Source organism: Plectrocnemia conspersa, unplaced genomic scaffold (genome assembly GCF_051122295.1).
Source record: "Plectrocnemia conspersa isolate PC_06_02 unplaced genomic scaffold, ASM5112229v1 ptg000010l, whole genome shotgun sequence".
NCBI classification, from domain to species: domain Eukaryota; kingdom Metazoa; phylum Arthropoda; class Insecta; order Trichoptera; family Polycentropodidae; genus Plectrocnemia; species Plectrocnemia conspersa.
In genome coordinates this window covers 1,378,295-1,390,551 of record NW_028277174.1, presented here as the reverse complement: position 1 = coordinate 1,390,551, position 12,257 = coordinate 1,378,295, and the positions used below count along the sequence as shown (strand labels likewise).

Sequence of the window (12,257 nt, the reverse complement as noted above, 5' to 3'; positions counted from 1 at the left end):
GATCTCTAAGCCCTGGTGAACTTTATCAATGGCTCTGTTGTGTAACTAGTACTTGGTCGATGAGCGTTTTCAAGGTGATCGACTTTGGAACCTCGTGGTGGAAGCGCGTGGGATGGATTACCGCTTAATGGCGAACGCTTATCTAATAGTGAATACTCGTTTTGAAGATCTAGGGAGTCTGGGAAACGATTGGCAAAAGTTAGGTGCTAATCATATCAAGATTCTTGAGTGAATTGCTGATATTTATATAAAGGATAAAGTCATGATCGATGATTGTGTAATAATGTTTGTAAACATCCCAACGATGCCAAATGATGTCAAACATTCTGGACGACCTCTTAGAGTTAATATCCATGCATTTGCGACGCATAATAATTGCGCAATTGAATATTAAGTGTAACGATTGAATGAATTACTAATCTGGGCACAATTCCATGAAAATCTTCTAAAATTATGCATAACGTCACATTCCAATTTGCACTTAAGATAAAGACTAATTTTCCTGCTATCTTCAGTTCCGTCATTTTGTATAAAAACATAACTAATTCAGTTTGAAATGATCATTTTTTTTATCTAGAGTAAGTAAATATCTATGAAAAAACAACATTTGCAACTGTCTACTGGATATTTAAGCCAGTGCTTTTCAAACTGTGGTTTATAAAAGTTAGTTTTAATCATTGGTGGTCGAGTAATGTGACCTTTGCCTTGCCAGTTAGACACAGGAAGAGCTAATAACAGTTTATTGTGCAAAATATATTTATCAAAATGTGAGTGTCAGTGAGTATTTGCGACTTGCGGAACAAGTTAATTCATCGCGCCGACGTTACACGATACAAGCGCATGTGAGGATCGGAGATTCGCACGGATTAAGGCCACTTTTAAATGGAGCTAAACAAAGAATAAGCGGTGTCTATGTTACAGGCAGTGTAAATTTCGAAAATGCATATATTATTTAGTAAAATAATTTCAGTTGTAGTATACACAAAATTTTTTAAGAACAATTTAACATGTTATTGTATGCTATCACTGTTCGGTATTTGTCAAAGTATTCAAAATGAAATAATTTATGAATTTAATAGGATTGCCAATTTATATTATCATATTTTAAAGTAGATTTGATGCAGAGATTCATGGGGTGTTCACTGTTTTGACCAATGCTATTTTTATAGTAGATCGCGTTGTCAAACATGCTCATCTGTCAAATATTGTTCGTTGACGATGTAACTAGCTCACGTCGGAGAGTTCACACTCGCTAGTTAAAGCATACGCTATATATTGAAAGTATGCACGAAATGTAGCATTGTAAGCTTTAAACGAAATAATAGTTAGTGACTAGTATTAGCTAAATTATGCCCAGTGACAGCGCCGTCAAATTATGACAGTTACGCAAAATGTTATTCTTATAAAAATAGTTACATACGACAACATAATCTGTTTCCGCCCTAAATTGCCACGTTGGCTCGAAGGTCGAGAGGAGGAAAGAGCAAAAGCACATTCCTTAGCACCATAAGAGTATATAGGTGTAAGCACAATAATATATTATTCACTTTCATCAGGATTTTTAAACTGGAACTTCAGAATTTAATTTTTTTACTACTTAATTTCTGATTAGGGATAATCAAGAGTTAAGGTATTGAACAAAAATTGGGTAGTGTCTTATTTCTAATTATATTTTTCACTTTTAGATTAAAACAATGGTAAACTCTATTTTCGTCTGTGACGTTCGCTGAAACGTTCCAAATAAAATATATTTATTCTACGCATCATTTAAGATAACAGAAAAAAATATTTCTCTGTAAAGTCTGGCTTGATAACGTTGTTGTTATTTTCTGCAACTTAACTTTCGAGTAAGTTGTGTTATTGTATCAATTGTCTCAATCTCCATAGTTGAACCAGGGTTCAATTGGGCGTTTGACATGTATCGTCCTTTCGCAAGCTTTTTGTTAAAAAATATATAAGACCAAATGGTCTGCTTCCAAAATTAGAACTGTAGCCAATTGTTATTAATGTGCTGTAAACAAATATATCATAGCCATTAAAAGAGATTATAAAAGGACAGCGCTTCTTAATCCTCCGGTATAATGTTTTTTTTAATAATATCCTTCTATTCTTTTTTTTAAGCACAGCTTATCTTTTTAATTTATTACTGAATTTATTTATTATTTTTTATATTAAAAATTTTAATACATTAAAAACAACACACTTAAAATATATGAGAGCCATCACACATCTTTTTTCTAGTTCCTCATAGCTATAGCCGGAAAACCGAGCGTTCTCAAGCGCTGACATCCAGTCCGCAACGAGGAAGAATAAAGGATGCGATCGGGCACTCTAAAGCTCGCAGTCGAAAGTCAGGTTGTCGACTTCGCCCATTGGTATTTCATTATCAAAATTCAATGGATTGTAACTAACATTTTTTAAATTTTCGCAGAGCCCTACTTGGGATATTGTTTATTATATTATGTTTAATAGATATGTCGTTAAGTAAAATGTGCTTAGGCGATCAATTAAAAAAGTTCAAAAACATCCAATTAGTCTAGGGCAAAGTTAATTACTTTTTTAAATTAATACGTATCCATTTCAATGTCACTCGGGCGATTATCGTAACTAATAAAACTCGGTTCATTCACGAGCTCGGTTGATTAACCGACTTTAATTTGGTGAAAAAATATCGGACGCGAATAAACGACGAGTAGAGACTGCCAACCTTTTTTTCGACCACGCGGTCACTGCGTGATCAATCAAAACATATTAAAAAAAACCAACTGCTTAAACAGCGAGGCAGTTTTTTTTTAATAAAAAATATGTTTATTTACCAAAATATCGATATGTTTTAAAACTTGTTGCTATGTTATTTTTCTACAAATTTTTAATGGCTTACGAATCAAAAAATTGGCACGGGTCGTGTTCATACAAATAAATATGTTTTTTCAACATGTATAATAACATAATCTAAAGGCGATTGATTCTTTGCATCTTCGATGTCTCGCATCGCTCATTTGAGTCAATTTAAGAAAGAAATGTTCTTTATGATATATTATATTACTGATGAATATAATTTATTTTTCATTTAAATTATTCCCGACGTTTCGCAGACAACCCCTGACCTCATTTTCAGCGGAGAGAAAGCTGACATTTCATATAAAATATCCGGTCTATAATTATATTTATTTATCGTATCTAGACTGAAAATATAAATTTACAAATGTTATATATATATTTTTATTGTATACATACATACATATTAGCGATATGGTGTAACGTTTTTGTTCAAATAATTTTGATAAGGCGTATCTTGACACTTATTAAGTCACCGGTTCCTACATTGTCGGTTAAACGTTTCTTTGCCATTACGGTTAAATGCTTTAAATGCTAAATAAAATCAATTAGGTTGCAAAATAATCTAATTTAGCTCTCAATTACATTGGCAGCACTAATTAAATGTGAGCCACACGAGTGGGTCATCTGGTGAATATGGTAGGAAGCATATTCACCAGATTCTACTTGAGCAGACATAGGCGTAAATATTGTAGCCGTAAATGTTGTTTATTAGGTATAGCTTTTTCGATGACTCGTTTGAGTTCGGTGTAAAAAAATAGTTAATTAATTATATGTATGTATCATGCGCGTAAGGTGAAATATATTCCCTTTCGCTCGCTCGCGTGTTAAGTGACGAGAGTGAGTGAGAAGAAGTGGGCGTGCGGAACGCATGTAACGCACGCCCTCATCTCTCACTCACTCTCGTCACTTAACACGCGAGCGAGCGAAAGGGTATGTATCTCACTGTACGCGCCTGTTTATAAAAATAAAATATTAATTCGCAACTTTTCATCTATAAATTTAAGTCATAAACAGCTGTACAATGTTTTCATAATTATAAACTAATGTAATATATGGGAGCGATTTAATAAGGAATTATTTTAAGAGATACGTACATTTAAATAATTACAATTATAAGGATCGCTAGCTACGCAACTGTACCGAATATATATAACAGTGCATTGTTCGGAGTCGGGGTAAGAGAATTACCTGCATCGTAAAAGAAAACATAAAATGTTTATTAATGTGCTTTGGCTACTCAATAGCCCTGGCTTTAAGTAGAGGGCGGAGGGGGCGGGCCGCCCCAGGCGGCACTTGCTTGGGGGCGGCATATTCGCGATGGGATCGTCTAGTGTAGTTCTTAACCCTGAATGCCCTAAAACATATATAAATCAACGAATAACAAGAGCTACATAATAACGAATTTATTATTTTATGAAATGCTGATTTTATGACCCAGCAAAAAATCTGTGGGGGGGGGGGGGCGGCAATTTTAAGGAACGCCCTGGGCGGCACATACCTTAGCTACACCACTGCTTCTCCTAAATGTTTTATGGAGTATTAGCTCTTTAAGTGTTAGTAGTTGATTTTCAGTATAAATTTAGTACACATATATATGTACATATTTTAATAATATAATTAAAAGCCACTTATTGTGTGTTAATGTATGAATATATAATAAAGATTAAAGCCATGGTCTCTATTATGTTTTACAAGTTTTTCAGTGTATCTTTAGAGAAAATCTTGTCTGTGTGCGCAGCCACTTTGTTAGACCTAAAACTTTTCTCCTGTTAAAAAACGCATGTTATTCAAAGCTGCGTATTATATTCGACTAATTAAACAAACGTGGCTTGTGAGTAATATATAGTAAATCTAAAACATGTGGTCGGGGTAAAACGTTAACGCAAAATATGTTACGTTTATTTAAATATTAAATATTTGAGTGTGGTTATTTATAAATCAGTCTTTGCGAACAGCCGTATATTCTCGTAATTTACAACCTTGCAAGTTCTGTGTTGATAATAGCGACGGTATTAAAATGGGACATCGTTTGGATACGCCTGTTGACACTTTTTGAAACGAGGCCAACGCATACGATGCTATTGCTGAGTTGACGATGTCGATCTGACGGATTATCATCATCTTTCACCTGAGAAAGCGATAAGATCTTCTGAAAACAATAATAATTTTATTTTTATAGACGGGTTTCAGACACAATTTTATATGACACCAAGAAATGTATTTTATAGCACCGTTCTAAAATATCGAGTTATGAAGCAGAAAAGTGTGTTATTATATTATTTTTAACGCTAAATTTTGAATGAATTTGAAAAACATCTATTACTGGTGTTACTCCACACCTAGCAAGCGTATGCTCTAATTGATATAATTAGCAGTTTATATAATAAAATCATATTTTGCTTTATTAAATAACACAAAAGTCGTATTCATTTAATCAATACGCAACGATTATGCATAGTCCCGACATGTAATAGCAGTTTATTAGTAAAACATCTTCATACTTACCATATTCTTTAATACAAATTTAACTTTGAGATTATTTTATAGAAATGCCCAAATTTTTAAGTAATATTATTTACATAATAATACCAGTTAAATAATGTACTTTCTTTGAAACTGAGAAAAGCAAATAAATAAACATTAAATATATATTATTTTATTATGTTCTAGAACGTTTGTTTAAACAGCATACAGTTTTATTATGGTGTCTAAAGTGCATCACATAATATAGAGTGGTATTTATATACATTACGCATTAACATTAGATTATATACGTCACTGATGCATGTATGTAACCGCTAGATGCTATGGTATAAATATAAGCTCAGAAAACAACTTATGTTGTAAGAAATACAAAAATTAAATTAAATACAAATTAAAACAAAATACGCTACTTTATGTCGATTCGATTATCCTTGCATCAACATCAACTACCGCTTCTCTTTGTAGCTCTACAACTATTAAAATTCATTCATTCAATAAAATCGTGACATCGCCGTTCATATTAAGTCTATAACCATATTATGACTTATAGTAAGAATCCAATGAGGCACATCTAAACCGAATTTTGACCAATAGGAGAACGCAAAAAATAATTAGCCTTTCTCAGAAGTCAAAAATCCACGGCAAAAGCAATAAAATCGTGCCGGCGCCGTCGGAGACGACACGATTTTATTCTCAAGGAGCTTTACAAACACATGGATGTTTTCTGCGATAGCAACAAGGAGCTGGAAATATTTATGTGGGATGAAGTACCTCTTTTAGATATGCGTCCCCACATATTTTTTAAATCGGCAAAAACAACAAAAAACAGTTTCTTTTGTTTTCTAAAAAAATAACTGCAAATTATTTATTTTTTAATACATTTATTAGGAAATTGTTTTGATTTACGGTCTGTAATACGTATAAAATGGCCGCCTTGATTTTATGCGAATGTGTGTGGGTTTCAGCGTGTCTAAGCAAATAAACTTGAGCGTCTCTATGGTGGTCGGTCTCCTTGGTTACGGTTCGGAAGGAAAATCTTTGGAAAGGCGGTCGGAAACCATTTTTTATTATATTAATTCTACGACAATGGCATTTTTATGGGGTCACGTTCGCGAAATATTTTAATTACAACGTACACGTCATAGCTTATCGCATTTAATGAATTAAAAAAATGTTTACATAAGACTGGTTGACGACAATATTGAAAATACGATTCGATTCCTCGAAATCAAAATGAGAGGCACCTAGCTATTAATAAATTTAAAAACGTAATTGTTAATTTAATAAAAGACATCTAGTGTTTATAAATGTGATTTAATATATACCTATATTTTTTAGAAAAAAATAAAACGTTAGTAATATAACAAAGGTATAAAATTAGTTATTATATATAGTGTGGACGCAGCTTTCATAATTTAAACTTCTATTTATGGATAATGTTGCTTTTAAATACATTTTAAAATTGTAGTGTGGCGATTATCATAAGCTCAATATTAAATTATGAAAAGTTAAGCGACAATAATTAAACCGAAAAAGACGCCATAAAAGCTAATAATACATTTTGTAATCTACGCATGAAAGTAATGAAGGATGGAACTATTAATCCGAGGAAAACTGAGAAAATGTTTTTGAAACTAGCAATGTTAATATTACGAAAATTATAATAAAAATATAGCCTCGAGGGAGTAGATGAAGTCAGATAATTTAACTGTACATTATATAATACAAATCAAAAGTAAAACTACCTGTTGGTGCGAATTTTAGACTAAGTTTTTAAATGAAGCTCAAAATTGTGAGCGCAGATCGCAAGATTATTAGAGTACTTGTCGCGTAACAAACCCTGGTATTTTTTTCGTTTTCTTTATTAATACATTATACGCATTATTATAATTTTTTAATTTGAAAAAATACTTCTCATTTTGTGTATGGCCAAATTTTGGCTATCAATATATTTAAAATAATGAGCTACTAAATTGTTTAGCAATGAAATATCTTTCATAAAACAATGTCTATAACTAATTTATTAAATTAATATGTACATATAAATATATATCGATAATATTATTATAAATCATAATATCAATGTTATTATTAAATTGACCAAAAACAATATATTTAATATAATATAAGTATTAATATAAATATAAACTGCTTAAAAATATATATGTTGCATTTTATAAAAGCAGTATGCTTAAAACTTGTCTAATCTGTTATGTCATGTGTGTGAATTATATTGTTGAATTTTTGTTAATTATATTATAGTTGCTACATATATACAGAATAATGAAAGAAAGCTTATTGTTTTTACATATAATATGTAAAATATGTATTATTTCTTATTTGGCTTGAGTTTTTAATTAAAATTGACAGTTTTTTTAACTCAAGCTAAACAAAAATACAATCAATTTTGGCAAGAACATCAGAAAATAAATGTATTTTAAAACGACATGTCCTTGAGTTTGCCATTATTTGTCGATCATTTTAAAGACAACATCTGAAACACATTTAATGTAATAAACCGACATAAAAATATCATTCTGTACGGGTATATAGATCCTTGAACGTTTGCCAATCATGTCAAGAATTACGTTCCCAATTTCATTGTTTTTCCATCGTCTTGTATTACAAACTACTTTGTTTTATTTTTCAGAAATGTGTTCCCTCCGAATCTGATCCAAGCGGCCATTTACCAGTTTCGCACTATTTTGACTCCGTCTCAAAATGCAACCGGTAAGAAATAATCATGAAATGCTATATTACACATAATGCCATTATCTGCTTAACGTTATGTTTCATATGTAAAGTTCCGATAACTATGTACAAGATTGGACACATGTACTCTGACGGCACCAACGTCCTCGGCTTGGTCATGTTCAGCGTTGTGTTGGGCATCACCATCGGAAAGATGGGCCCGGCTGCTCGTCCCCTGCAAGAATTCTTCATGGCTCTCTCCGAGGCCATGATGATCATCACCAACTGGGTTATATGGTAATTGATGTTTTTCACTGTAATATTTAGATTGTTTTTGATTGAACCACAAATTTCAAATCCATGTTATTTTGTTTGAGTGGATTTGGTCTCATTGACTAAAATTCTCAATATTTGCTACTAATTATGGATATGTTGAGCAATTTATACAGATGTATTCAGATACCAGATACCAGATAAAAATGTAGATGAAAAAGTTCACTTAAACAGATTCTAGAGTTCCATAAAGCAGTGCAATGGGACCATCCCTGTGTTTTGCTGATATTCATTACTTACAACACTATGATAAAAAGTAAAGTAATTATATAATATGTATAAAATCTATCAAACGTATATATTTTTAATTCGATTGCTGTATTATATTAGGTTGTCCCATTAGTTTTTGCGTTTTTATTCTTACATTTGCAAAAATGTACAACTTTTTATAAATTAACGGTAATTTCACTGTGCTTTCGGTGTTTGTTAATAGTAGTCGTATTAATGTTGCTATTTAGTGATGGGATTTATTTTGTTTCGATATTTTCAATCTTAAATAAACAGTAGCAGTGAAGATAAAATAATCTCAGCTAAGCTATATTATGCTTTATGAGTTTCAACTCAATCATATTGCAACAATAGCAGTTAAAAACACCTGTAATGCAATGGACAGGAATGCCATTGATTTAGAAAGTGTCAAATGCCGTTCTAAACATCTACGTAGGGCAGGTTGTTAGTGAGGATATTAGGGCTGCCATCAAAGCAGGTCTGAGATTAACGATACATAAGCTAGCACAAAAGCTCAACGTGTCGCCCACATAAGTTCACATAAATTTAAAAAATTAGGATAGGTGGTAAAGTTAGTTTGCTGAATATGGGTATCTCATAAATTTTCTGAGGAAAACCTCATGCAGAAAATCATAATATGACAATAATTAATGATTCTAAAACAGAAATATATATTTTTATCTAAAAAATACAGTCAAATCTATCCCAAAAATAATTTTTAAAATTGTCCTTTTATTGAAATCATATCGGAATACATTTTCACTGGTAGATATATATTTTTATTAGTACAAATATAATTTATCTGGCAGGTGCTAGTAAAATGATATGATTTCAACTTTTTAATACATACATTTTCATATTTTCATAGTTATCTGATTCTTGCCGGTCATCTTTCATACTAAATCTCCATCTCTATAAAAATTCAACATAGTAATCTTGTACTGTGTTGTTCTTATATGTTTTCAATATTTCCTTGGTCTTTAGTATTATTATGAAGAGAATCTACTAAGATTAAATTTGTACAATTTCAGGGTTTCACCTATCGGTGTGTTTTTCTTGGTGGCGGCCAAGCTTATGGAGATCAACAGTTTCAGTGAGATAATCGGTCAGCTCGGTTGGTATTTCATGACTGTCTTGGGCGGATTATTTTTGCACGGTTTCGGCACGCTCACCGTGATATTCTTCCTGGCCACTCGGAAGCTTCCGTTCAGCTACATCGCATCCATGGGACAAGTGCTCGCCACTGCGTTCGGAACGGCCTCAAGGTATTCGATTAGAAAATAGTAAGATTAACAAACGTGAAATTTTATTTATGCAATTATTAAAATACAGTTCTGCAACAATGCCAATTACGATCGGATGCTGCGATAAAATGGGTCTTGATCATCGCGTATCGCGTTTCGTGATACCCATCGGAGCAACCATCAACATGGATGGAACGGCTCTGTACGAAGCCGTGGCTGCTATTTTCATCGCCCAGCTGAGAGCCGTGCCGTTGTCGTTCGGAAACATTGTAGCTATTTGGTAAACGAATGACCATACAATCGGATTTGATAATGAACTTTTATAAATATGATCATGTTGCTTATTTATAGTGTAACTGCGACAGCAGCGAGTATCGGTGCCGCTGGTATACCTCAAGCCGGATTGGTAACGATGGTGATGGTATTGGATACTGTAGGATTACCGGCGGAAGACGTCACTATTATCATTGCCGTAGATTGGTTGCTGTGAGTTAAAGCATAGTATTGTACTGAATCTCTATGTACGCTAACATAAAATTGCATCTTTGCAGTGATCGCTTCCGCACGACTATCAACGTGATGTGCGACATGCTCGGAGCCATAATCGTAGTCCACTTGTCTAAGTCGGACATCGAACGCGACCTGGACGCGGTGGATATCGCGAACGCGGAACCCCACGAGCTGCTCGTGCTTGAAAAAGCCAACGATGACAAATAAACGATCTGAACTTAGGTGCCATAAAATTCTATTCCAAAAAATGTTCATCATGAGTGTATGCATACGAGATAATGGTCGGTTTTATTTGATTGTTACCATATTAACTCTCACCGTATATTAATTTAGATTCATTACGTTGTAACGTTAAGTATGAAGCGGTATTTTTAATCAATTTTCATTGATACGTAATTTATTTATTGTTTTATTTTTTCTAAAAGAGAACTTACATATACTCTACGTTTGTTGATATTTATTTGGTATAAGTGATGTATTATAATTGTTGTATAACGTTTGACATTAAATGTCTTTTAATCTAGAGCTTATAACGTTAAATGTTCAAAGTATAAATATATATATATATATATATATATATATATATATATATTATAACTAAATATAGAAATATATCGTGTTCACAACACTATAAAGTATGTCTCAAATACAATAAAAATAGATGTTAGAAATAAATAAATATATTTATTTTCAATATGACAAGTTCGCGTACGAGTCGTTTTTTGACGTAATTAATGTTTTTAATCGACAATAATATTATTAGCGTATACCCGTCAGTGTATAATACTTCTGCATTTATATAAACTATTATTTCGTATTCAAGCAGCTACAGCTCACGATAGGATCTGTAGAACTGCAGTTTTAGTACGATACTCTTGAAAGAGTTCTACAGTTTCTCGGAGGAGTCGCAACTGATTCAAGCGTATTTTGTAATGATTTATACAAATGAAAGCACCATGTGCTGTATTGAGTGATTCAAATTTTTAGTTCAAAAGTGTGTGAAAGGCTTTAAGTCGTCGTCTCAGATGTTTGTACTGAATAAAAAACTATTGTAAAGCTTATATTGGCAATTTTATTGTTCGTAAAGTATATTTTTATTTTTTTTATTTAAAAGTATTTTTCGACTACAACAAAAAAACTATACAATTAATGAATTGAGATTAATATATTGTAGAAGAATAGTTGTGAATATTGGAAATCTTAATAGAGATATTAAGTTTGTATCAACTATTGTGTTCTATATTAATATTAGAAATAAAATCCATTAAAAAAAACAAAAGTATTTTATTATATTTAATATGTTAAATAATAAAACATAGATATACTTTAGTATAGATAATTATTTTGATATGTAAAAATTTTGTACATTAGTCAGTACTTGTTAAAGTATGTTCTTGGTGGCTCTGTAAGACACTGAGATATCTACTAACATATTTAATTTGTTTATCCCTTTGTTAATACAGTTTAAAGAAAGTATTAAGTTTGATTGGTTAAGCGATTTATATATATGTGTTACGGTTAGTGTTGAATTTCGATAAAGTATACAATACCTAGGCAAAGTATTTTAGTGAAAGCTTACAATGCTACATTTCGTGTATACTTTCACTAGATAATATATGCTTTAACTAGGGAATGTGTGAACTTTCCAACATGAGCTAGTTATATTGTCAACGAATAAGATTTGCCAGACAAACATGTTTGACAATTAACCTAATCGCGTGCGATTTATTGTAGAGCCAATACAAAAATAGCAGTGGTCATAACAGTGAACACCCTATGAATAACTATCTGTAACGAATCTACTTAAAAAGAGGATTTTATAAAATGGCAATATCTATTAAAAATATAAATTATTTAATTTTGAATACTTTGACAAACACCGAACAGTGGGAGTGTACAATATCTAATTGTGTCATTCATAAATTA

General features: G+C 31.9%; 1 protein-coding gene across 1 annotated transcript in view; it reads left to right on the top strand.

The window, feature by feature from the left end:
• Positions 1–11,610, top strand: part of Eaat1 (Excitatory amino acid transporter 1) — a 38,043-nt gene extending 26,433 nt beyond the window's left edge. The window contains exons 3-8 of the mRNA XM_088195123.1: positions 7,976–8,055; positions 8,130–8,313; positions 9,609–9,842; positions 9,910–10,101; positions 10,173–10,307; positions 10,373–11,610. Coding sequence (XP_088051249.1) covers positions 7,976–8,055; positions 8,130–8,313; positions 9,609–9,842; positions 9,910–10,101; positions 10,173–10,307; positions 10,373–10,538 — 991 coding nt within the window. The 3' untranslated portion in view covers positions 10,539–11,610. The remainder of the gene's footprint in view (positions 1–7,975; positions 8,056–8,129; positions 8,314–9,608; positions 9,843–9,909; positions 10,102–10,172; positions 10,308–10,372) is intronic.
• Positions 11,611–12,257: the final 647 nt, after the last annotated feature.